We start from the raw sequence: 27,878 nt of genomic DNA, 5'->3' as shown, positions 1-27,878 counted from the left end.
TACAACAACAAACGGTGGTTTATTAGTAACAATTCATTATCAAAAAACATTATTTATCAAATAACATTAATAAAAGACAAAGACAAGTGAGTGATGTCATAAATTACAGGCTTGTTGGTAATGGTCATTCATTGTCATACTCTAAATCAGAATGTACGCCAAATGAAGGGCACCAGTGGTTGTGTTTCCATGTGGGTCGTCTAAGGCTTTGTTGCATTACTTTTGTTGCACAGTTCTACACTTTACATAAGCATTTTCATCCATTACCATGTTCCATTTAATTAAGTAGTAAAACATTCATTCTGCCAGACAACATCAATTAATTCAGCTCAGTTTTTGGAAACCATCCAAAAGAAAAAAGAAAAAACAAAAAAGGAAAAGAAAACCCCCACTTGTACAAGGACAATCATCATTACAGCAAATGTGTCTACCTTTTGCCCGCACATTATGGCTCCATACTGAATTTAACCAACACCATATGTGATCTACATAGTGTTTGTCACAGGGTTTCTCAAGACTGCCTACACATATAACATAAGGCTGCAGGCACAGTAGCACCAGTATTTGCTCAAATCCCAGCTTCATGCAGAAGAAAATAAAATAAAAAAGTTGCATGAATACTGCAATAATTAGCTTATTACAGTATTGGTTTACTGGTATTGTTAACATACTGTTGTCCGATATGTAAAAAGTCCAGATATGCCAATGGTATGTCTTATTACATAGTTACTCGGCAAGTAATCATGTTTATTTTCACGTAAAATGTCGCACTCAAGAGTGTACTTTGGTTTAATTCTTTGAAAAACAACTCAAAGGGATCATCATCAAAAATGTTTGTTAGGTGGTTCTCTCAGTCAATCAATGGACAACCTATTAGACTTAATTAGATAGTTTGAGCTTCTTCAATTTGAGGATTTGTTTGCTTTCCAGGAAGAATTTTTTAGTAAAGTGATTATATCTTAATTTATATTACATCCATTTCTCACTATTTTCTGACATTACATATAAGAATCATATGTTAATTGGACAAATTAATCATAACACAATTAGTCGCCACCCTATCTCTGATGAGTGACATTGAGTTAACTCTATACAAGTGGAATTATGTCGTACAGAGACGCATGATAGGTAGTAAGGCTATATAACATTTGTTAGTTTTAACTGTGCATCGCATTGCATTTTCTGGCATGATTGTCCAGCGGTTGAGTACATTCTTCAAAAATCTAATCACCTAAATGGCAGACCACAAAGCCATTGTTTTGTTTCCTGTTTGAACATTTTGAAAAATGTATCCAAAAAAAAAAAAAAAAAAAAAAAGCAAGTCATAACAAGCCAAACAACTTGTGAGACAACGTGTTCCCTTGGAGAATTGCCCTGCTGCTGCAAAATAGCCCCAGTGCATAAAGTGTGCTGAGACGTGGAGTGGAGCTCCCTAGTTCACCCAATACATCCACACTGTCTGCTGCTCAGTCAGTGTCTGAGAGATTCAAGTCAGAAAACAGAAGGGGTGGGGGGGTAGTGCTTTGAAGTGGATTGCAAATCATTACTTCCCTCTATGTGCCTGGCACGCTGGGTACGACAAAACATAGCCGACAACCATGGCCACGCACTGTGCTGCTGTTTTGCTATCTTTCTAGGGCTAGAAACTGTTGTTGAGGATCATGTATGGAGTGTACAGAAGATTCAATGGTAGGTTCAGATTGTTCCAGTTCAGACAATACAATTTCCTTTCAAAATATCCATTTCTGAGATTCCTGCCGCTCTAGTCAGGTGAATTAAGGTTGGTTTGGTGCTCACAACTTCTGAAAAACTTTAAACCACTAACCTCACTGTCAACAGTTTGCACAGAATCTGCTGTCGACTAACGGTGAAAACGGTGTATTCTGTAGACTATTCATAGCAGTGTTGTTAACTTGTGACCCCTAAAATAAAATCTCCATGTGGCCTCCCATCCAAAGTCATTTTTCAAACGTATTTCTCAGCCACAGGTGAAAAGAGAAGGGCAACATTTGCAGAAAAAATAAACATAATTTTGTGTAAAAATTTATTTTCTTTCATGTCTCTATAATCCTCTTTTGACACATTGAGGTTTTGTTTGTGTGTTATCTTTTAATGCAGTCTGTTGCAGAAATATCAGAAATGGATATCTACGTATAAAGTTTGTGAAAATGTATCAAAACTATCTATAGGATCCAAATATTAATAATAATACTAATAACAATAATAAGTGGGAAATACTTTTTTTTTCTGAACTGGCTCTTGAACCAAACATCTTGGTAGAAGGCAGATTGGAGTAGTTTTAAGTGTAACCAACCAGGGGTTTTCACCTCAGTTCATGTCATAAATATTTCATGGAAATAGTATCTCCTCGCCTCTCCTCCCTTGGACTGGAATTGTGCGATTCATATGTATAGAGCTACAGGGAGGAATCTCAATATGAGAGAAAGATTGGACTCACCGATCCTCGTGTATAATAGGAATGCATAGGACTTGCGGCTGAGTAAAATGTGATACTACCTCCCTTGTATTATGTTGTGAAATGTAGTATGTCTTTTTTTAAAGGGACTGTCTATTTGTCATGTCATCCACACAGCTAACAAGGCCAGGTTACAGAGGGCAAAATGGTAATCAGTCATATCCTGACAGTCTTGGGGGCAGCCTACAGGTTTTTGGGTCCTTTGGGACGGACTAGAGGGTAAAAAGGCAGGTGAAATTGTGAGGACCTGTTAGTGTAGAGCTGGTCTTCACTTAATGGGCTGTTTGCAAACTGACTCCCTGGTCTGAAGGCTCGTCCGGGGGACTGTCGGAGACGGGCTGGCAGCTGGACAGTGAGGGACTGTAGCGTTCACGTCTCCCGTCCAACTCTTCATCCTGATGATTCAGAAGCAAGGTTAAGTCTCAGAGAGGAGAACAGAAGCTCATAGAATCTCAATATCTCATCAGAATAATATTATACACATTGTTTTGATTGAACAATTTTTAAATGGTTAGAAAACATATTATAGACTCATACCCAATACTGGGTCATTATCAAGTAACATGGTAACTATGATACATTTCATTTAGCTCACTTTGTTATTTATGAAATATTTCAATTTGAATTTTTCGAATTCAAATTTTTGAAATCAAGTAATGCGTAATGTATAACCTAAATTAACCTGAATTTAATTCCTATTTTTCAGGATTAAATGAATGTAAAGAAATCCTTCCAGTGCTGTGAGGACTGTGCATTTTGGCCCCAATCACTTCTCCATTCTTCTCCAGGTGACTATAGCATACATACAGACTTTGAACAAATGTTTTAAACCTATCCTGTAACAATCTCTCTCTTCAGGTTATTGACTAAGCCTGACCATTGGAGTCGCAGACTGAACCGTCTATAGTTAAAGTAAGGCATCTCTTCAGACCTTTCTTTATTGGCCTGGGCTGGACACCTCTAATCCATTCTCACTAATTGTTTTTACTCCACTTAGAGTCTGAAGAACTAGAAATAGAATCGATAATCAAGCTGACGGATTAAGTAGGAGTTTGAAAATCCTGGGAAATCTTATTTACACAGCTTTACTTAAGAGTCAGGCTGAGACACGATCTTCACTATTGGCTCTTGTGAAAACTCATCACAAATACCATCTTGACGTCTTAAGATACGTTTTTAGGGACAGCTGACATTTTTCTTAGTGTGTTAAGTCTTTCACAGTCTTAATTGGTGCTCCTTCTCCTTGGCAAAGTTTAATGTTGTAGGTTTTATCCTAATTAGTAAGTACCGTGAAACCCAGCGATTCCAGTAGACGTGATACTTTTTGGTTTGGAATATGCAATCATTTCTTTTCCCTTTTTGTTGTCTTATTTGAAAACCATTATTCCATTATATAGCCCAACTAATTCTTGGCCTTATAACAAACAATATGCCTATTTTCTACTTTAACTCATTGCCCTACACACTTCTGCTCTTAACTAGAAATAAAACATGTGATTTTAGTTTTATTAGGTGGGCCCTGCACTGTCTTCCAAATCATTCATAAATATATATTTTATTGTATTATTGGCCTGGCTCCAGGATGAACATTAAGCTTCTTTTTGAACGATGGCCAACACGCTTTTGACTTTCCCAAAGTCTAGATTTAGGATAAAGTTACTTAAAAAAGAAAAAAAGCACAGTGTCCGCCCTCACAACCAGTGGTTTCGCACCGTGTCAGCTGTCTCCTCCCCTTCAGTGGTGTGCTCTCCGTAGTGAGTGTATAGCTCCATGTCAGACATAGCGCTCTCCATAGCCTCCTCTTCATAGTCAGTGTGGTAGTCTGACTCGTCTGATGGAGGGAAAGGGAAGGGGTGGAGTGCCAGGAAGCAAACAAGAAGTACATTGTGGGTGAATAATAAGTTGGAATACGTGGTTTGCAGAAAGAGGTGAGAAATAGAAGTGGGTGTGCAGGTGATTGAGTCAGACTGGAAATAATGTGCAACGCTGTGAGAAGTCAAACAGGGCAGTTTGATGAGCCGTGGATGACACATAGAAAGATTAAAATAGAAAGAAGAGGAAGAACAAGAGGGATGGAGTTTTCTGAGAGAAAACATCATTGGCTGATGTATTAGGCAGCACTTTGAAAGGTCGGGTCAGCGATTCTGGAGAACGCTTGTCGTCAAATCACTATTTGTCAAAATCAGTGAATATCTCCTCATCACGATCGGATACCTGTCAGTAATGTGTGCACTGAAATTTTTTGGTGTTTTTCCGCAACCTAGGCTTTGTAAACTGGTATATAAACAATGGCTATTTAAACAAAGATGACCCACCGTACTTAGCAATATGCCCGTTTACAGAGCCTGGGCTCTGTATTAACACTGTATTTTTTTTACTGGGCACACACAGTACAGACAGGAAGCGGATTTTGAGGAGAAATTCACTGATTTTGACAAAAAGTGATTTTTACCACACGCATTCTCCTCAATCGCTGACTCCCCCTTTAAACATGGCTTCTAGATTAAATGTATATCTGTGTGTTTTTTATTCTCGATTGTAAATATGAAATTTGCACTTGTCCTACTTTCCATAAGTGTGTTCACTTTTTCCATCAGCATGTTACATCCTGCGTGTGTACAGTACACCACGTAATGACTTCAGCAAATCCATTTTCTCCTCTATATGAAACAGATTAATTTGCTAATATGACAGGAAAAGGAAAAACCCACCCAAACAGACAAACAAGGAGGAGAAAAAATGATGGCATTTCTTCTCCCAGACAATGTGTGTACACATGTTGTGTAGTGTGCTTGAGTGTGTGTGTGTGTGTGTGTGTGTGTGTGTGTGTGTGTGTGTGTGTGTGTGTGTGTGTGTGTGTGTGTGTGTGTGTGTGTGTGTGTGTGAGTAGTTTTACCATCCACCACAGCAGGTTTGACAGTCTCGATGCGGGACACGATTTCTGCCAGATCGGTAAAGGAAGCATTGGGACACGTATCAACCTGAAAGACCCACACAAAACACACATTATAGAAATGCTCAAAATGAACCGAGCCATCTAACAGTTAGACGGACTAACTAATAGGGATGGGCGTGAGTGATCGATTACTCAAGTACTCCTCGTTTTCAAATGAGCTCCCTTTTTTTTTCTTGTGAGTGTCTGTACCCTGTAGGCCGGCCATTTAAAAATGTGATCTGTGTACAAAACGGACAAAATAAAGTTTAACAAAATAAAATATTTTGAGGCAAGTGCAATAAACTGAGCGTTGTGTCAAACAGCATCTGCAAATAACTGCCACATCCATGCCACCGCAGCGCAGTGTGGGGTCTCCACAGCACCATGGAACTAAACGCGGCCTCTCCTTTTCTCCCGCACTTATTTTCGTTTGGTAGCCTACAGCCACAATTAAATTGTGACCCGCCTATTCAATTACTTTTTGTAAGGAAAAGGTGTTTTGAACTTGTGGAAAATAAATCCTTAATATCATATGCTAACTGTGACAATAAGAATCAAGCGCTGGGTATTGGCTTTATTGCGATGCACCTTTATTCTGCAGACAGATGCGTTGCTTTCTCAAAATAGAAAAAAGTTAAATGAGAAATCGATTGATCCTCGAGGAATTCAAGCGATCCCTCGAGTAGTGGAATCACTACTCGTGCCCATCCCTACTAACTAATTAACCAATTGTACTCAAACTACGCCAGCTGCCAGGTGTCAACACACCTTGTCTGTCAGAACACTGTAATGTATTCCTCCTTATGTGCAAATCACAAGAGTCAAGCTGCTTTTTCACCTCTCAGTTTGGTTATAAAACTTTCTTGCAGTATAATTCTACAGCATTCTCGTATGCGTTTCCCTCCCCCACCCTTCCTTACATTGTTCTTGCTTTCGGTGTTGTGGAACTCCTCCTGGTGTCTGTCTTTCAACATTTTGTCGACCACTCCACTGCGAATCCACACGTCAAACACTGTCTTTCCGTGCTGGTATCCCACCTCCTACAGATACACATGTCAAATAAAAATCCATTCAGAATACCGTGTTGGGAATTTGAAAGATATTTCTTTTGACATAAAAAGACAATCAAAATCAAAAGGACATCTTTCCCAAACTTACAGCGATCTCATCAAACTTGCCAAACTCCAGTGTCCGGTATCTGTCGATCGGAGGTCTGATGTACTCGCAGTAATCGCTGTTCATCACAGTCTCCAGCTGCCTGACGCAGCACACGTAGGCCAGCCGAGTCTGAATCTCTGCCATGTTCAACACCTAAAAGATCCAAAAAGGGTAGAAAAGAACATATGCATCGCTGAAAAAAAAAACACACCTACTAAAAAGATCCCCATTGTTATTCATAGAACTTGTTTACTTTTTAGACATCCTTGCACATCGTCTGTTGTGTCTTTATTTCTAATCAATCAATTACCTTTACTTTCTCCGCTAAGGGGTTGAGGCGTTTCCATAGCAGCCACCAGCCTGAGAGCGAGTCGCCATAATTAGTGAGGTTGGTTTCATCCCGGCTGCCCACGTCAATAGCTATCACCACTTTGGCCCCCATGGAGCGTGCCACATCAGCTGAGAAAAACAGACCAAGAGTCGGTGAATATGAGATAAGATAAGATAATATATACTTTATTCATCCCAGCAGGGAAATGTAGGTGTTCCAGCAGCCAGCATGCACACAACACAAGTTACACAACACATACATACATACATATGCATATCCCACCCATACAAAAAACACGAGCCCTGAATACATAGCCAAGATAAAAGACAGAGAGAGTGAGAGAATGCTAAGGCCAGGCACGAAACATAGTAAATGGAAAAAGACTTTGAGTGTAGCAAAACCTGGCAGGTTGTTTATGTAGCCTCCGTCCATCAGCAGGTGTCCATCTTTGGGGTCACAGAGAGGAGGCAGGTACCCGGAAAGAGACATGCTGGCACGAACGTACCGCCACAGAGAACCTACAAACAGCCAAAACAGGCAACTCTTTCAAGTTTCATGCCTATTAAACACTATGCTAGTTTTAACTGAAAGCAAGCAACCAACCTGAACAGACCACACCATTAAACTCATCATGGAGACTAATTAAAAGGGACAGTCCATAAATGAGGACAGTGGTGGTAGATAAAATGGAAAACTATCCACGCAGCTACCAACCACTGTATGTGAGAAAACGCTTCAAGCAAAGAACAACAAAGAATTCTTTAATATTAACATAAAATAAACGGATTACTGTTCCTACCATCAGTGTGTACTCTCATGGCCGAGGCAGTGATGTCAGTTGTGATATTGAAATACGGAATCCGAAGGTCCTTCATACACAAAAAAGGCATTAAAACAGATACACATTAAAAGGAAAAGGCTCACATTCTGGATGTTCATCTACTAAACTAATTGTTCGCCATTTCCACAAACATTTTCATCTCACTCACCTCAATCTGTTTGCCCTTGAAGACATTGCTGATGCTGGAGTTGAAGGAAGCGCCGGAGAACATGGAGGTGACTGGGTACGTCAAATCTACAAACTTCTTAAACACTGAAGTCATTTCCTGGAGGGAGGAAAGAAGGAGAAAGGAGAGGATAATGGTTTCTTTCTTCAACACAATTCTCAAGTAGAGCGCACAATTATTGATTAACTCTTTTTTTGTTAACATCTTAGAATATTTTACTCTTCACAAAAAAGTGTCAAGATTTCAAAAGACTGAATGTTAATGTTCTGAATTTGTTTGTCTGACTTTGCTAAGAATAACATTATCATTACAACTGTGTTTTTTGCAGGGTCTTTATTTCCTATTGGATATGATACCACATGCTCAGCCTGCAGAACTTCATACATTATTAAATAGGTCACATTATTAAATATAGGTCACACATTATTAAAAGGCATATGGGTAGATTGCATATTACAACTAAAAAAGATTTTGTTCATGAGCTCAACGTGCAGACTGTCCAGTAATGTATGTGCGGCACCAAACCCATTACCTTTTCATGGTTGATTGTCGTGCATCATGGTTAATTAAATCCAAAGTAAAAAAGAGGTCTTAATTGTGTTAAAAACGCAAAAAGGGCCCTTAGAAATAGTCACCTTCACATGGACAGAATCACAAGCAGAAGATTTAAAATGCCTGAAAGTATTAATTTCTCCGAGGGACACTGGAGCAATTTAAATGTGGGTTTATGACAAGTGAAGTGAAATTGTTTCTTGGACTCTCACCATTGCCCACTCTTTGGCCCTCATCCTCATGCGGCTGTAGCTACAGTCCTCTGCATACAGCGCCCCCATTAGGGAACCGATGGAGGTGCCACCAATGAGGTCCACTGGGATGCCGGCCTCGTTGAGAGCTCGCATTATCCCCACCTGGGAACAGCCCCTGAACAGGAGGGTGCAGAAATACATAGAGACGGATATTTAACTATATCCTAAAAGACACCAGATAAACCAAACAGGCATGCAGATATAACCATACAAAGTACATGTCTTAGATTACAGTATATCATGATGTGAGTATTTAGAAATATGAGTTGGGAAGACGGATGGTGGGGTGGCGTTACCTGGCCCCTCCTCCCCCCAAGATGAGGGCAATAGCATTGCCTGTGAGGACTCGAGCCAGGCGGGAAAAGTCTGAGTGGCGGTCCGCTGGCTTCTCAAACACACGCTCATACAGCTCCAACTGACAAAAAGAACGAAAAAAAGAGAAGGAGTGAGATGGATAAGAGTGGGAATGGATGATGTGAGGGCATGTGAAAATCAAAATACTAAATGTGAGGTTAAAGGTTGAGTCAGTGATTCTGGAGAATGCTTGTTGTCAAAATCACGTTTTTGTCAAAATCAGTGACTATCTCTTCACGATCCGCTACCTGTCTGTACTGTGTATACTGTGCACTGAAAGAAAATACACACAGCCTAGACTCTGTACACTGGTATGTCAACAAAGGGCATTTAAAGAAAGGGGCCCAGCATAACCAGCAACATGCCCGTTTACAGAGCCTTGGCTGTGTTAACACCAGATTTCTTTTAGCGTGCACACAGTACGGACAGTAAGCAGATCTAGAGGAAAAATATTCACTGATTTTGACAAAAAGTGATTTGGACAACAAGCGATTTTCCAGAATGGATGACTCCACCTTTAATTAAAAGGAAAGTGCATTGATCTGCAGATGAGGGGGTAAAAAAACAACAATGATGTGGGCAGATTCTCCATTCCTACCAGTTTGGGCAGGCTCCTCTTAGAGAAGACCCTACGTGGACAGGAGAGGTGGAGGTGTCTGGAGATCCAGCTTCGCATGTTGAGCCAGTCCACTGTTCCTTTGGGTGGCGGGCCATCTTCTCTGTGCAACAACACCAGCTGCTTCTGGGCACGCACTGCACTGCCTTCCAACATGCGCTCCAGCTTTAAGAGGGGAGAGGCATCCAAACACAGACGTTAAAGAGAACATTTTCAACACACCTCACTTACGTCACAATGGCTCCTGTGAAGTGTGTCTGCACAGAATGTTGAGTGCCAGACGAGTTGAATACAGCAAAGCAAGTGAGCACGTTGTCGACACTAGGGACAAGCATGTGATTGCAATTTCTAATATGTGTGCAGTAAGGGAATAATTTCAGGAGGGTTAACAGTCAACAGGCACTCTGCTAAAGGGTTTAGTGTATGTGCAAGGTGAGAGGGTGTCTGTGTGTGCCCTGAAAGATAAAAAAAAATTAACCAAGAGCTATGACTCACTCCTCCTAGCTAGGCTGAGCAAATATTGATCCATTTCTCCCACCATCTCCTGTTAAAAGGGGATACATTCCTTACTTTTCTCTCAGCCCATTTTTCCTCTTTGAAAGCAATTACCTTTCCTCTATCAGCCGGGCGTGCACTTCCTTTCTCTCTCTCCACCCTGCCTCTCTTTCACAGCATCCATCCACCCCTTTGCTTATATCTCCCATGGACATATGATATCTCCCATAGGCCTAAGGGTCAAATACAAACTTTCACACTCTCTGTGGCCATTAAGTTGGTTAAATCCCTGGGTATAACTATGATTCAAGAGCATAATGATCAGCATCAAACAGATCTCCAACTCTATAACGAGATCTCTTGCCTGATAATAACACTCTTGTGGAGAGCAGACTGAACAAGAGCTCGATTAATAATAATTGGTGTGATGAATTCTCTGGAGAGGAAAATCCCGCCAGTGTGTGTGTGTGTGTGTGTGTGTGTGTGTGTGTGTGTGTGTGTCTAAGTTCAACTGTAACACAGACCATTAACCCATGAATGTTTTTATTAACCTCCAGCTTTGTAAGAGATTTTTCAGATTTTCAGTTCCAGATAGCAAAAACTAATTTGTGAAGATTAGTCAACAAAGAGAGTTGTTAAAGTCTAACATTCTGTATTTTTCTTATATGTACCGTAGTCAACAAACCCCACAAAAGGACCAAAACTATCAATGAATAGATTCTATTCAAAATGGTTGCTTGTGAATCCAAAGCCGGAGATAGGTTATTCCTCTGTGCCATGGACCTCCACTGTGGTACTAAAAAACATCAGTAAGCCACACTGTTGCGCAAGAGGTTCCTTCATTGAAATTAACATGGGCACTGTATTTTATGTGGAATCAATCCCACAGTAAATCATCACTAGCTAACCAAATCCACCACTGAAAATCTCTTTTGAGTAACATTGGCTAAAAACTAGTGTGCTCAACTGTGTTGTGCCTACACAGAGTGTCTCATTTGAAATGTTGTAATGGGTTAAGACCGATGCCAAAGTGCATTCCAGGGGACTAAAGTCTAACGCATGTTTACATAAGTTTCTCTGTAGAGTCAACCATCCCAGACCCCTGCGGAGGTCATAAACTCATTTAAGATGTGATAGTCCCTTTTAAAAGGTTGGTTAATCCAACCAGACCTTTGGGGACTGATTCTCTGCAAGTTTCACAGGATGAAACTCTATTTGGAAGCTACCATAAAGTTCAAACCAGACATGGCAGGGCCCAGGCACCCTGCTGTGTTTACCTTATCTCAACTGTGAGACACAAGCTTCAAAGCTTTCTTTTCCTAAGGAAGGAAAAGCATCTTATTGGCTGGTTTGATGTAAATACTGCTTCTGATTGGATGAGAATGCATTTGGACTGTTTTAATACAGGATGCAATCCTCTCATCTTTGCCATTCGCCTCCGGCTTCCAGCCGTGATAGAAGGTACGACATGCTTAACCCTGAGGCCTAGGATTAAGCAACTCCAAATCCCAGTCTTTATTCTCGCTGGACGAGTTGATGGACTGCTTGGAACATCTTCCTCTGTTTTCCCGGATTCGAGAGAGTTTTCCTACAGAAAACCGCTTCAGCTGAAGCACACCTCAGCCTCTCCTCAAAACAGATCGACCCCGCACGCGTAAAGCGTGAGCAAAGACGCAGGATCCCTTCATCAAGACGCCTGCACTGCCCGTTCCACGGACCGGAGCCGGCCAGCGGACCCGCCGAGAAGTGAAGCCGCCTATCACTTATCATCTGGGCCGTTACTACGCTGCCACCAGACGCAGCGCCAGCCAAGACAAGGCCCGACGCAGAGGGAGTTCTCCGCTTCCTCTCTCCTCCTTGCCTACGTTCCTACGCTGCCCATCGGACCGCAGACAGCCCGCCATTGCCAAGAAGAGCTGCTGATCCCCTGCTTCCATCCCTTGGCATGGTGTGGCACGCTGCCCTTATCAGCTGAGCTGGTTCCACACCACTGTCTTCCACAAGACGCGCTCCATCAGCGCACAGGGCCCGGCAAGCGGCCTTTTTCTCCTCCTATCTCCTCCAGCTGCCTTCAACCAATCATCGCTGGACCAAGCGATTCACGTGAGGCTATTGTCTGGGCTAAGATAGTTATTTTATGTTGTTCATTAACTTGAAGTAAACGTAAGAGCTGACGAGCTCACTATTTCACTATTTCCTGATTTAAAGTAATTCTGACTCACTTGTGTTTTACATAAGTGTTTTTCGCTCAGTGTTTTTCTCCCGTTAACCGGGAATGTATTGATGTGTTGTTTCTGTCACTCTTAAAGCCAGTGAGTTTATTTCCTCTTTATCAATTCAACTCAGTATACGCAAATGCGCATTTGCAGCCACTGTGTGATTGGAGGAAACGGTTCACTACGCGCTAGAGCTGCGGTTACTGTCTTTTGTTTTCTCTCCTTCTCATTTTCTAACTACGCACATCACACACACAAAAACACACTGATACTCGTGATTCCCCCCTCAAGTATTCTTAATGAATACATGAGTGTTGAGTTTCTGTAATTTTAAAGTTAAGATTGCGTGAAGACAAAACCAAAGTCTCCCCGCATCATCCTTTATAATTCTTATGTGTTTGATTGAAGCAGTAGGTTACATACATGCTTTGCATGCTACTTCCCCTACTGATTAAAGGTAGAATATTCAACTTTTAGAAGTTGTCCACATTGCTATTAGCAATTGATCTACCCGTGGCTTAAAAGCCACTTCAAACTCTCGCGTGACGTCAAGGTCTCGCGTCTGCCATCTGAATTCATCTAAATTCTAAAGTGACGTTCCTCTGTCACACACACACACACACACACACACACACACACACACACACACACACACACACACACACACACACACACACACACACACACACACACACACACACACACACACACACACACACACATAGAAATACATGGCTTTATAATCTAAACTGTTCTTATCATTGCTTGTGCTATGTCTGCTTTCTTAAATTAGATTAGTTCATGGTTATTGACTTGTGTGTATCGTTTTAATCAACTTGCCTAAGTAAATAAACCCTTACATTTTGATTTTAAGAAGCAGTGTCTGTGATATTTGTGTTTGTATTTCACTAATGGCTGGTAAATAAGGTTTATGCTCGAATATTCACTCCTTCATTATCTTAAATGTACATTGTAACCAACTTTGACATTTTCAAGATAAATCCCTTTAACATTATGAGACTGTTTTCTGATTTGATACAAAGTTCCCTTTTACAAAGGGTGGTGCTCCGTAGGTATTAATAAGTAATTTGATTAGCTGGACTAATTTAATTGATCATTAATTAACAATTTTTCTTAATATTATAATTTCCATGAAATTAATAATATTCTTGACTTTGACCAAATCTACCCCTTATGAATTCCCAACAACTGTCTAAGAAAATAACCTCACTAGACTACTAAGTACAATTAAGAGAATCTGAGCACATAATAGCGAAGTAGAACGAGCAAGCAGGCAAAATGTTCAACATGTTCGCCATAATAACTTTAAAGGTGATATGTCAAGTTTATCTTTACCAGTACAACTTATTTCTGCTGCGCCCAAGTGGCAAGAAAAAATAAATAAAAATCCATCAAAAACCAGATTGCAAGACCCATAACTATTTTGCTACTGACTCCTCTGTCACCTTTCTCCACCTGTAACCCACCACCTTTACACCTCACCTCCCCAACTGCAGGGTCCTGCTCTCCTAGTCCCACAATAATGATGCAGTCAGCCTGACGGATGCACCGCTGTGTCCACGGGGTCAGTGTGTAGTCCGTCTGGTAGAGAACTATGCGGTGGATGTCTTCTTGTTGGCCCAGCCAGCTGGACAGGCGGTACTCATGGACACTGAAGAAGAAGAAAGGAGTCCATTAATGACATGCGGCACTGCATTGCTGAAAGCGCACTCTCGATCCATATTTCCAGTCGTGCCAAGAAAGTACACTTGAACGGAATTTAATGAGCGAGACAGAAAGCCTAAAGACAAAATTAAATAGGCCGACCGAGTGGTATGACAAAGGACTTGAGTTTCAAGACTAGAATTTCTATACTTAACTTAGATTTAGAGCCAAAAACCATACCTGTCTAGTGCTGAAGCTCCAAGTCTCTGTTTGATTGTGTCGCTGGTCAGCAGAAGAGTGGGACCTGAATGGGAAAGATTACAGCAGTTACAGGCATTAGTCTGTGGAGGATGGCAGTGACACACACACATTTAGTACATTTGAGCTCCTGTTTATTTTTTTCTTACCTATTGCGATGAGTGCATGCTGCAGCTCCAGGGTGAAGGCAGTGAGAGGTACATCTTCTGATACGGGCAGGACTGTCACAGTGGAGAGGTTTGAGGCTTGATTGCCCGCATCCCACTTACTGCCTGGGGTGTGGAGGGCCAAACTGCGAGCTGGGGACATGCGTTCATTTTTTAGTATACCTCCCCCTTAAACAGTAGGTTGAGATAAATACCCACACTGGAGGGACAACCTTAAAAGGGATGGTTCAGTGCTTTTGAAGTGGGGTTGTATGTAGGAGTTTGGGAGACATGTTGCTGTAGTGTGGAATTCAGAATTGTACTGTTGCAGAAATAAGGGTTTTCGCTCCACATATATAAATGCTTACCTTAAGAAAAAAAATCTGTTCAAATGTACGCTAAATTTAGGATTTTGTCACAGCTTTAGATTCCACCAGACCGTCATTTTTTTAAGTAGTTAGGACATGTATTACTACAGCACTCATGCCAGTGGAGAGCATTGTATCACATCGTCAAACAGCTGTTTCAACTCCAAAATACTGAATTATCCCTTTAAGCAGCACATGTAAACGCACAAATCGAACACACCTGTCAGAGGACCATTGACCTGCTGGAGGATCTTCTGGCCTAGTAAGTGGATCAACCTGGTGACAACCTGAAGAGGCAAAAACAGTTGAGACTCTGTGTCACTCACTAGACAGTCAGCTGCAGTTAACTCAGTGGCAATGCTTCCTTAAAAATTGAATTTGTGTCCAGTAAAATGATCTTTATTGTATGTTCAAAATGTTAGAATGTTAAAAAACTCTTTACCCACATTATTCTCCAGGTGATAAATTATTCAAAGGCTCATTGTCAGGGGATGGATCGATCAACTCAATTTATTTTAAAGCAGTCAACTCCATTCATTTTTAAAGCTCACCTTCTGGAAATCACATATGGTCCAATCCAAACCAATCCAAACCAAAAACTAATTGTTTCCGGACATCAGCTGAAATAGAATTTAACAACTGAGGTTCACCGTACCTGTGGGAACTTCCTCTTGATGGAACTGAGAGCTCCCTCCGGTAACTTGGCCAGCTCAGAGTCTCGTACAGCGTGCACTGTGGTGGCTCTATTCTGATGGGTTAGGGCCTCCACCTGTTTACAAAGAGGACAATCACACGTATTGAAACACATTATATAAGGTACTACCAAATAACTATTCACCACACAGATATTTAGGGGAATACAGCATTTACATAAAACACCAGACACCAGTTTTTCTAAACGCCGCCATACTGAGAAATGCAAACAAGAGTTTTGTGGACCTGATAGGCTTAATCAAATAGTGTCAACTCGTTTGGCGATGGCCTGAATGTAACCAACATTAATTTATATGAAAAAGGTTACGCACTATAGCTTTAAAGTTCAAATTAGTTTTCATAACGTCCCGAGTTAACTTCAAGTAGGAAAGGATTCTATATATAAGCTTTCTCCATCTCGCCATCCAGAGTGGACGTCAACACTGCCGTGCTAAATAGGTCTCAGGACGACAACCAGAAAAATCCTATTCCCACCATCACAGCAGCTGCGGCGACAGCTTCCCTCCTCCAGGTATCAGTAACCATAGCATCCATCAACCCAGGTATTATTAGAAGCACTGTGGCAGAGACCAGCCACACAAGCCAATGGGAAATAAAGTAAAGGGAAAAAAGGGACTTTGCCTCGTGTAGTTAATCAAAATTAAAATGATACAGTCCTGGCATTAGTATCCCTTTTTAGATATTAACCCATGAAATAAAACATCGGAGAACACACTATTTTATTTCCCTGGAAATTGTATTGATATTCTGAATAGTTTAACATGTACTGAATATAAATTTCTTCATAAATCAAACCGTATGAGAGAGAATTGACTGCAGTGTTTATACCCACACTCTAGTATTCATGTTTTTTAGTTGTCCCTAAGAGAGCCTGCGAACAAATCCATGATGCATTCTGAATAAATGAATAGAAAATATCTTTTAACTTGAGGGTTGAAATTTATGGCTTTGAGTGTCCCCCCGTTCACATAAAAGTAAAGCACATGAGGATAATAAAGATTAAGTGCCAACTTGATAATTGTTATTTAAAAACACAAGCTGCAAGCCAGCTGAAATTGAACTTATTTATTTGTTATCCCTAAATATTCATACGATGTCCTTGGTTGAGCCTTGTGGTCATGCTTTTGGAGAGCATACTGGCAGCCCCCTGTCTCAACCTTGTGAATATGCCGTGAATGTGACGATTAACTGCTGTTAATGAGATGAAGTATTTTCCTCGTGCATATTTAAATCCGCAAGTTTTTGCTCAGAAGTGTTTATCTTGATCTACAGTCATTAATATGTATGAGGATGCTAGGTGAAAAGATGCTTGACATAAGTGCACCCATGGAAGATATTTATCATTTTTAACCAACTATCCACCATCTGTTTTCGACCCTAAACATCATGGTCCTTACCACTCCAATCAGGTCTCCGCGTCCATACTCTCCTATCAGCTCCTTCTTGCCGTCCTCCTTCAATATTACAGAGCGAAGTCGACCACTCAGAACTATGAAAGTGCTGTCCGACTTCTCTCCCTGCCTGGACAAAATATACAGGGACCTTCAATTCACTGCAAATGCGCAAACAAGCCTTTCAACCAAAACCAATTTCAAGAATTTAGTTGCCTCCATTGTTGACTGCTTTTTCTGAAGAGAACAATCTTACAGAGATTTAAAAGGTTATAAAGTAGAATACCTGTAGACCGCCCTGCCGGCTTCCACAGCCATCCAGTCAAGAGCAAAGTCGATCTGTCTGACAAAAGACGACATCCTCCGAACCACTGTGTGAGCCACATTCAGCACCACCTTTGGCTCCACTCGCATTATCCTAAAGGAAGAGACACAAATCAACAGGAAAAGGAAGTTGAAAGGAAAACTAACAGACCATTCTCATTGCTCTTTTAGACATTTCTGTTGGCTGTCAGTATGCCCACTGTCTACACTGCCCTATAAAGCCAAAGCAGTAACTCCATAATTGGACAACAATTTGTTATAGTTATTGAGTTACAATCCGACCTTTTCATGTCTTACCACCTTACCCATACAAATATTATTACAAATGTGTTATTTTTGAGGGCAATAAAAACGGAACCAGAAAACAGTCAAATCCTAACAGTATTTGAAGTTTTTTTTATACCACATAATAAATACAGCAGCTGAATGATGGAGACACAAGGTTAACTAGCTCTGCTTAAAAAGCTAATTAGTTTAGCTTAGTAGAGAAGCCTCTGACTCCAATGGAATTGTTGTAATTTCATGTGGTTACACAAACTTTAAATCACATATTTTAATTAAATCTATTTTAAATATTTATTTATCAAACTGGCTCCTCAACACGGCTGAAGGAGAAACAAGAACACATTGTGTTGTTAGATACTAAATTTTTTTCTCTGTGCACTTTAGATTATCCAAAAAGACAGCAGTTAGTCTTAATATTTTTTAGGTTTTATCTAAAGGTCTTTGACAATTATTATAATCAACATAACAAGCATAAAATTAAGGTTTTACCAGATAAATCTAATATATTTCTCTGTTGGCAGCAGCACAGAGCATGAGTATATTTTCTGCATAGGTTATGTGTGCAGATGTGTCCGTGTGACTGACTCATAGAAGTGGGTCTTGGAGATGGAGAGGAAGCTGCAGTCTCTCTGGGCCCGCACTGTGAATATGAGGGGCTCTCCGGTCAGCACTGCCAGTTGACCCACAAGCTCTCCAGGGTGAGTCACAAACAGGAGAGTGTCCTCTTCACGGTCGATCATCCGCTGGTAAACGTGGAGGAGGCCAGAAATCACAAACTGGATGCTCACCTCCTGAAGCAACAAGAGAAGAGCACACATTTTGACAGTAAGACGGTGAACAGCAAGATACTACTAGGTGCTAATGTGACACATTGAATTGTTGTGGAAACAAAAATGTATTTGACAATAATTGTTTCAGCATTTGTTCATTATTAATATGTTATTAGTTGTACTTATGTATTAAAAACAAATCAAGTCAACCGTAACTCCTGTACCGGACCCTAACCCTGTTTTTTCTAATGAGTTAATAAAAAATATATAATAATTGTATGGCATTTTAACAAAAATCTGAGTTTATGTAATGTTTATGAATAATTTTCTTGGGGAATTTAATTTTGCAGTGTGATATAATTTGGTCAAATTAACCCTTTTTCATACTCATTTAGATACTGTGGATAACAATATCTTGATATTGATAATGAGAAATGTATCACAAAAAAATTAAATGGAGAGGTAATAAAAGACCATTAGAGTTAGGAAAGGAATAATTTGACATTTTAATGGTTTGCAAATGTCCAAACCTTTTGCATGACATAAGTCGTCAGAAAACGTGTGCAGCTGAACAAACTAAACTGTCTTGAGCAGAGAAAGAGAAAAAACTCACATCATTCATGTCATTTTTTCATTTGTATGTATTTCAAGCCTTTGCTCTACATGAGTGGCTGAGGGTGACTGTGTTCAGGTCGCTGATTAATTAAGCACATCAAGCCAATCAGAAAAAGTGGAGGACAGGAGTAGAACAAATCACCACCACAGAGCAAGTACAACACATAGAAGCCACAAGGCTCCACCAGTGAACAGTTCATGAACACCAGTCCCTGCATTGCCTCCACACCCTGCATTGTTAAGTAGTTTTTCTAACCTGGTCTCCCTGACGTGCCACCACAGAACCAGCTTTGACTTGATGGAGGGTCACTCTGCCCTTGAGTAGACTGGGATCCTGCAACAGAGAAAAAAAAAACATGTTTAACAAAAGAATATCCAGAACAACAGCATATTATCATCATCACAAAAGACACTGAGCTCTACTGATGTATCGGACCAGCCACCTTAATCTATCCAAATAATGATATTGTTCCCTTTAAAAACGTGCCACATTGCACAATATACTTGCAACACAAGTACTACTTTTGTTTTGAAAAAAATGAAGAGACTCCTTAAATATTTATACCATACTGTACTGACCTGCAGCTGCATGATGCTCAGCAGGTCCCTCTTAGCAGCCTGGAGGATGTTGCTGCTCTTACTGAGGTGGATGGCCTCAGACTGCCCCCAGCTGTCCGAGTAGTGAAACACTTCTGTGGGCGTGTGCTGCATAGTCACACTCTTCTTTAGACTGGACTGCAAAGACAGACGTAGGAGAATGAGTAACAAGAACAAGGCCATGCCCCACACGTGTACAGGTATGTTGGTATCCGTATCTTCTTTCTGTGTGGTTTGGCCTTTGTCCACACACAAACATCACCACCGGACACTAAAAAACAGAGGGTTTTGAAAACTCCTGCAAGTGGAGATATCGGGAGAACTCTCTCTGAGAAACGCTGGAGTCAATTGCTGTTTAATCTGCTGAGCATGTGCCAACCTTGCTCAAATAGAAGCTCAATGTGAATACACACAACGTTCCTCTATGGCAGGGCTATTCAATTAGTTTTGAATGGGGGCCGGTTGGTGGAAATGATCCAAAATGAGGGGCCAGAAAAAAATGCCTAAAATTGATGAGCATCACATCAATAGCTACATACATTGTAAAACACTACAACGACATAGGAGTGCATATATTGCCTTTATTTTATCAAATAGAGTTCAACAGCTTATCAAAAAAAATCCCTATTTGATTAACATAGGCTGCCTGTTGTTTAAGTGTTTAACAATCTTATCAGTTCAGGAAAACACAATAGGTTAACTCTTCAACAGCTTATCAAAATACAAAGTTATTGATTTACTCAAGAGTGCAACAGTTTATCAAAATACATAGAAATAAATGTACTCTAAGTGCAACAGCTTATCAAAATACAGGTAGGCCTAGGTTTACTAAGAGTGCAACAGCTTACAGTGTTTCCCCCAGAAAATGTCTTAGTCAAGGGGTCACTGTCCTGGGTCATGGGAGGCGAACATTTTGGCTGTATTTTGCTCAAAGATGCCAATGCACAGTACAGAAATAAACAACTGCTTATTTGAATACAAAAAAACAACAGACACTGACTTTACAGTTGTGCAATTTTGTTTGCTATGTGAAGGTACAAATTTTGTGCAAACATGCAGACAGTATAAAGCAAAGAAAACTTCTACTGGTGCAATATTATGCAGACATACTAAATACAAATAATGGACCATACACTTAACATGTGTATGCACATCAAAGTGCAAATTCAACTTTTTAAAGTTCCTTTTTGGATGAGGGGCTGTTGTGCGATTATTGTGGACAATAGGCCTACTGTGATGCGATAGCCTACACTTCATTAATGGTTATTTTGAGCCTACTTGCTTGATTTCTTTTTAAATACAGAGGTTATTGGTCGTTTTGGAACATGTATTTCCCAATTTAAAACATAAAAATAAAGCAGCATTTAAAATTCATAAAATAAATCTTGTTGGCCTACACTAGCATGCTGTTTTACAAATAACTCAATAGTTGAAATAATAAATACAATGTGTTTTCCCCTTAAAATGACTAAATGCATTTCAAAGACAGTAACAGTGTGGCCCCTCTGTAAACTTACTGAAACTTGGCTGGTCCATCACTCTCATGCAATCATCAAACTTTTCTCTGGCTGTCTGAGCTGATAGATAGGTTGTGTTACCACGGTGATGTGGAGTTTTAAACTGTTCTAGCTTTGCAGAGCACTTCTTTCTGTTCAGCTAAATATCCCCATAGAACCGCACTGCGTTTATTATCGCCACCAGTTAAATGTCGGTTTGCTTCTGCTCGTTTAACTCTCCCGCATACATGCCGTTTTTTGGGTCGGTTGGTAGTCAAGGCGGGGGCCAGTAAATATTCCTTCCGGCCGGCCTATTGAATAGCCCTGCTCTATGGTGTTTGACGTGACACATATCGCCACCTACTGGCCTGCCATGATTAAGTCAGTGTTTTCAATGAGTATGGAGAGATATTACAAGACACAGTTTTCTTTAAATAACTGTGTACATGTGGACATGGCTCAAGACAAGCAGCATTAGCAGATGCGAGGGATGCTGGGATAAGATGTCACATCTACACGGCCAACCACTGAATCAAAGGTAAAGAGGTGACACGGTAGATAGGAGGGTCTTACTTTTTGAGTGACGGGACTGGGTGGCGTCTCATCCATAGTGACCCGAGCTCGTTCATAAGCCATGGTCAGGTCATTACCTGTAGCTAAGCACAAAAGAGGAGAATTATGAGTTCATGTCTGTCTGTCTGTCTGTCTGTCTGTGTGTCCTTGTTTCAGGGATCAGTGACTGTGATGAGTCCATGCAGGAAATTAATACAGACATAAACCATTTGGTGATCGTTCATGTCCTAGATAGAGAGTGACCTACCTGGGCAGTCGATGGGCATCGAGGTGGAACGCAGCTTCCTATGGCTGCTTGAAGGGCTGTCCTTTACGCCATCTGTTTGTTGTACAGTCAAAAAGTGTCAGCAGTGGATCAGTCTCAATGCACAACACGAAAACAGTTGTAATTGTGTGTAGTTTAGAATAATGTGTGCGCGAGTGTGTGACCTCTGACCCGTGTCTGTGGGGCTCTCCGAGGTCCCGACAGGCAACTCGTCCTGGAAGTGCAAACGACGAGTCTGCTTCCCAGAGTTGCTCTCTACCAGAACACTGTTTATATTCGACAAAGGCACGGCTTGACTCTCCTGTGAGTTATTCACAAAATAAACCACAAGTAAATAAAATATAAAATAAAAGTCAACAAAACATATGAGAGAAAGTCCAAATTTCAGTTAATCAGAATTGACCATGAAATATATTATTCTTGATCGATTTTAGGCATAGAAAAATGCATTACATTAAAGACCATCACTGGGTTGGGGGCCAATAAAAGATGTTTGGAAAAAATAAAGTGTTCATTGTGGGTCAGTGGGTAGAGCACCTAACAGTATATACATTTGATTTTGGTAAGACTGTTTTGGTAACCACCACTTTCTGGTGGATATAAAATAGTATTTAATTGACAAGTTACATGAGGATGTTTGAATGCCTATTATGACTACAATAATCAATACAAACTATTTTCTTAAGAACCCTTTAGGAATTCACTAAGTGAACTCCCTTCCATGTACTTCCTCCAAGTAGGACAAAACTAAGGGGTGTCTTTGTTAATCGTAGTCAGAAGCGAGCCAGGGTTAGAGGTTATTGCCCTCCCCGTTTGCTGTGGTGGAGTCGTAATCATTTCTTTTCATTTGCACTGAGTTTTATGAAGGACCGACTTATGATTCTGTGCTTAATGTTGTGTGAAATTAGCTTGCATGTGTGTGATCGGGTGTGTGGGCCTTTCCGAGCTTGTTTATGTACAAGTGCATAACCCGCCTCTCTGCATGGCTGTGTGTGTATACACACAAAATGTGTGCAATAATTAATTTCCCTCCTACCGGATTGAAGAGCTCAGTTGTGAGGCCCAGATAGTTATGTAATGCCAAGAAGGTGACTCTTTGGAGGCGCACCATGATTATCTGCAACACACATGATATCAGGTAAACAGAGGTAAACAGAGCAAAACATATTAGACATTTGGTTGTAGCTTCACCCAAATTACATCCAAATGATGATTTATTTTAAAATGAATCAAGTCTTCCAGATGGAAGAGAATTGTGTGGAGGGAAAAACAAACACTGTCACTACATACTGAATAATTATGTTTTAGACAATCTGTTACCTGAATGACACGAACAAGTGTCTCTGGGTATTTCTTAAACACAGACTCAAAGGCAGATGCAGGTAAACGTAAGATGGTGGAGCGGGTTGCAGCACGTGCCAATACGGTCTTATATGGAGCTGGATAACCCTGGCAAAGAAAAAGAGTTAGAAAAGAAAAGAATTAGGGAGGAGCAGAAACAAAATCACCATGTGAACTTCAGAGACCTCTCAATAAAAAAAAAATTAAAAAAGGAGCTTACTGTGATTATGTCCAGAATACTTAGCAGGCTGTGGACGCTGTCCCCTGGGTGCACATCCTTCACCACTGGCTCTGTACCATCCTAAAAAAAACAGAAAAGCTCAAATACAAGAAATTACACCAACAACAGTGTCTGAGGTAAGGTAAATCAACTAAATGGAAACAGGATGGCACACACTGACAGAAGGCAGCAGCAGACAGGAAAACACATTTAAATAGGTGTGAACTGTGAAGAGCCATCAATTTTATTCTAGTAGGTAGATAAACGTTGCATTACTGCCCTCTCCTGCCCAGATTTTTTCATGAACTAATGCACATAGATATTGGAAGGTAGAGGAAAGAGCATTAAAACAGCCATTACACAAAGTTAAATGTGCATATATGCCATTACTTCACACTTCATTAAAATTAAATTATACATGCATTAATGATCTGAGTCACCATCTCTGGTGATCAGTCCCAGTTTCAGCATCATAAAACTAACTCCTAAATTTTGCAGAAGAACTACTTTATATGGCCACATCAAATCAAGTCTTTGTGGAAAGATTAAAACTGAAAAAAAAATCAACAACGCTATTTATCCACTTACAGTCTCTTGAATGCAGAGCTCCAGTCGTCCATCCTGGACCACGTAGATGCTGTCGTCATCGTCTCCCGGCCTGAACAGACCTTCTCCCTCCTGCAGCTCGATGAACACCATGTGGCGACAGAGCTCTAGGAACAGAGGCTTCTCAAAATGACCCAAGACCCTACACAGTAAAGTAGCAGAACACACACGTTGTGAAAACAAATTACAGACAAAAATAAGAATCTGTAGGTTAAGGCTGCTGATTTGTCCTACCTGACATTCTTCAGCATATAGAGGACCTCTGAGGGCAGGTTGGAGCTCTGCACGTCCAAATCATTGAGGTCAGCCTCGAGCAGGGAGGGAGGAGGTTCCTTGGGCTGAAGGGTAGGGGGATCTTTACGGATCCTCAGGATTCTGTTGTCAAGCACAAATACAATTATTTAACACATTACATTAATCAATCCACTCAACAAGACACAATACAAAATTGTTTCAAGGTATCACTTGCACACACAGAATTACAAAGTGTTTTTAAATGGGGGCATACTTGCGGGCTATGCTTAGAACTTTTGTTCTTTTGCGAATGCGCTGCGGCTGCTTTGATACTGAGGTAGAGGAGGGTGGAGGAATGGAGGAAAGGGTCTGGACCTTTGAAAAAAACATATATTCAAGATTTTAACATTTGCTGTTGTTCACTGCAGACAAAAAAACATGTGTATTGTGAATGGAATTACTGGAGACAGGATGAGAATTGCCTTATTAAATGTAGGGACTTAATATTATCATAAGGACCTGAATTCATTATTCATCTAAATCAGGGGTGTCCAAACTTTTTTCACTGAGGGCCACATACAGAAAAATCTACGAAGGGCCGGGCCACTTTGCAAAAATAACACATTTATCAGGACATGTAGCTGCTCTGATGTTTAGTTTCATAGTGTCTTCGTAAATTGTTATCCTTCTTCACGGCAACACTTTCCTTGCACATTAAACAGACACATTTCCCCTCTTGCTTATATGCCAATGATACACCCAGTGTTTTCTGCCTTTGCGTCCAATGTCCAGCAGGGTGAAAATAGTATCCAGCCGAGGTCACGACCCTCCTAGAGGGGTCCGGGGGTATGCCCCCCCGGGAGATTTTTTAAAGTTTTTAAAGTGAAATGCATGAATCTGGTGCACTTTGAGAGGGAAATTAAGAGGCTAAATCTGAAGAATTTTGTATGAAAAAAAAATTTCATAAAATTAGAAGCTATTGGAGAAGGACACATAGATTTTCCATAATAATATTCATTTAAAATAAAATATTATGCAGGGTCCTCTGGGATGGGCTTGTTGCTCTTTTTCTTTTATGGGACATATTCCTCTGTAATATAATGAGTGCATTTAAATTATTAAAAAATTAAAAGCGCCATATTACATTATATTTTTAAAATGTGCCAAGGGCCAATCAATCAGTGTTTGACACCCCTGCTGAGAAATGCAAAAAATATTTTTTTTATTTATTTTTTTTTTCAAAGGGCCATATTACATTATATTTTTAAAATCGGCCGCGGGCCAATAAAAAGCGGGCGGCGGGCCGCAGTTGGCCCGCGGGCCGTAGTTTGGACACCCCTGATCTAAATGCATGCAAGTCATTCTCAGCCTTACTGTATCAGAGTGAATTACAATGGTTAAGTTACTGGAGCCTCCATGGTGACGTTTGCAGTGGAGTAAGTTTCATACAAACATTAATACTTTGAGAGAAGGTTTACATTTAGTTTGATGCAGGGAAATGTATACATTATACATGTATATATTATATTTTTTCACTTACACAGCCGATTTACCTCATTTAAAGTACTGAGGTGAATATATCCAACTGTTAAAAAAAAATTGTAGGAGAATGAGACGGAAAAATAAATAGAGAAACCTTTCGCATTATCTTCCTTCCATAGAAGAGCACTTTATCTCGTTTTCTGAAGCGATACTGAGGTGCACCAGGCTGTTTTTCACCTTCAAATCCAAAAACAAAATGCAGATCAAGCATTATGTGTTAAGTGTACAATAGTAAAACATAATATATAAGTATTACAGCATATGAAACAATGTGAAAGTTGACAGAGGTTGGATGACTCACGAGCAAGCTTATATCTCCTGTAAAGGAAGAGCACCACAATCCCTATCAGTGAGATTGCGACAGCAGCTCCAATCAGTACCCCAGTCAGCTAGAAGACAGACAAGAGGATTGCAACAATAGTATGGTCACATGATAAGGCATTGAAGTGTAGTTCCCACAGAATAGGGCAATTTAGCTGATGATATTGTGACATGATCCTTCAAAGTCCACAAATAAGCCAAGTTTAGTACCACATACTAATTCGAAACAGGTTTAACTACAGTTATACTACTTTCTAAAGTCACAATATGACATGCAAAAACACACAAGATTAGTTTGATCATATGTGCAGTTTATATACAATAATTTCCCATGAAAAATAGAGGAGCAGCTCACAGCTCACGTCAGGGAAAAATGCAAAAGAGATTGTGGATAGTGGTGAAACAATGGTGAAACAACTCCAGGGACAAATAAGTATTTCATATTTGGTAAAACATTTGTAAAGTTTAATTGGCAGTTTCTAAGTACACAAGTACCGGTATAAGATGAGCATTTGTTTGTAAAACAAAATGAAGTCAAATAGTATTTTCTATGGTCTTGGGACAAAGCACAAGTTGTTTACTTAGGGAGGAGGCAGTGTTGCCAGATTTGCCTAAAGTTCAAATCCCTGGTAAAACGTTTTCACTCATATGAAAAGCTGTGAGGTCATACAAGTGTTTAATCTAAGTACTGTGTGACATATAATAATAATTTGTACAGGAAAAAAAGTTAAATGCTGACTTTTGGTTTGGACTGTTATCTGTGATGAGGAGGTGATTGGATTATTTTCTAAAGGGGAAACTACCCAAATGATTACAATCAACCCGCCAAATGAGATAAACAGTAGCCTCTCTGATGCTTTCAGTGTTTGTTGACAGCATAGTCTGTACACGAACTGTTATTTTATACCATGGTGGTCTGCATCCTCTCCTCCACAAACTGTTGCACACGTGCTCTGATGTCATGATTGCCGTTCAACATCACCTAAAATAAATGATACGTTAACACAGTGTATTAAATCCAACTAAGCATTATTAGTATTATACACTTGAAGCTACCACTGTCTATGAAATTGTCACAGGTGCTACGCCAGCTGTTTCACAGATGTTGTAAAAATAAATAATGGTGCTTACTAAACTGGCTAATTTGCACAAGTCTCCATCATCCTCGGCCTGGCAGTTCATCCTGTAAGAGAAGAGATCAGATGTAGTGTAGCCGTATGCGTGAAGAGCTTAACATTTCGTGGAGGGCTCACGAGTGTTGGAAGAAAAAAAAAAGGGGAACCAGGATCAGGTTTCAGAATGAGCAGCATGATAAACCGGCCACCGCTCATCATTTAGGTACGAGTTTTCGACACAGGCAAACAACAAGCCACTATAATTAGCCTGCAACAAAGAAACAATGGCAGCTCGTTTTTTATTTGAAGTGTCTGCTGGTTCAATACAGTCTCAACGTTAGCTGTAGCTCGACGTTAGCTAAAAAAAAAACACCAGCTAGCAGCTGTATGGCTGAGGTTGCCCGTCCTGCCTAAAATAAGAAATAACCCAAGTAATGCGAAATTCTACGTGGACAGAAAAACACTAGGCTTACTTGTTGAGGACTGCTGGTGTTCTTTTTTCAAGCTGGGAACATTATCCAAACAGACGATGGAGCAAAGTTAGCAGGGTAGCTAACAAAGTTTTATGTACGCTGTCACTTGCTTAGCTCCGCCCACATTTTCACGTCCACCAATGGCGTTTTTGATGTCTGCCGTTG

At 40.4% G+C, this 27,878-nt stretch overlaps 1 protein-coding gene across 1 annotated transcript; it reads right to left on the bottom strand.

Annotated features, from left to right (window-relative positions):
- Positions 1–27,830, bottom strand: pnpla7a (patatin-like phospholipase domain containing 7a). Its single transcript, XM_080046730.1, has 36 exons — positions 27,714–27,830; positions 27,257–27,308; positions 27,033–27,107; positions 26,106–26,193; positions 25,899–25,981; positions 24,537–24,637; positions 24,263–24,403; positions 24,011–24,170; positions 23,423–23,503; positions 23,182–23,310; positions 22,898–22,978; positions 22,033–22,162; positions 21,844–21,915; positions 21,597–21,679; positions 19,510–19,665; positions 19,187–19,264; positions 18,131–18,336; positions 17,223–17,354; positions 16,943–17,066; positions 15,487–15,600; positions 15,052–15,118; positions 14,467–14,616; positions 14,300–14,363; positions 13,898–14,066; positions 9,666–9,848; positions 9,010–9,128; positions 8,672–8,828; positions 7,890–8,006; positions 7,700–7,769; positions 7,302–7,418; positions 6,880–7,028; positions 6,570–6,722; positions 6,332–6,451; positions 5,373–5,457; positions 4,189–4,307; positions 1–2,871 (listed from the first exon to the last, which is right to left on the bottom strand). Exons 2-36 carry the CDS (start codon positions 27,305–27,307, stop codon positions 2,749–2,751), a joined length of 4,047 nt encoding a protein of 1,348 aa, XP_079902856.1. The 5' UTR covers position 27,308; positions 27,714–27,830; the 3' UTR covers positions 1–2,748.
- Positions 27,831–27,878: the final 48 nt, after the last annotated feature.

The sequence above is a fragment of the Ammodytes marinus genome (genome assembly GCF_949987685.1).
Source record: "Ammodytes marinus genome assembly, chromosome: 18".
In the NCBI taxonomy this organism is placed as follows: Eukaryota; Metazoa; Chordata; class Actinopteri; order Uranoscopiformes; family Ammodytidae; genus Ammodytes; species Ammodytes marinus.
This window is presented reverse-complemented; position numbering and strand designations above follow the sequence as displayed.

Excerpts from the sequence above, each read along its gene's own strand:
- pnpla7a (XM_080046730.1), bottom strand. The coding sequence starts at position 27,307 with ATGAACTGCCAGGCCGAGGATGATGGAGACTTGTGCAAATTAGCCAGT. Across the intron at positions 25,982-26,105 it reads CAGGAGATATAAGCTTGCTC|GTGAAAAACAGCCTGGTGCA; the intron begins GTGAGTCATCCA and ends TTGGATTTGAAG. Across the intron at positions 14,364-14,466 it reads GCATGCACTCATCGCAATAG|GTCCCACTCTTCTGCTGACC; the intron begins GTAAGAAAAAAA and ends TTTCCCATTCAG.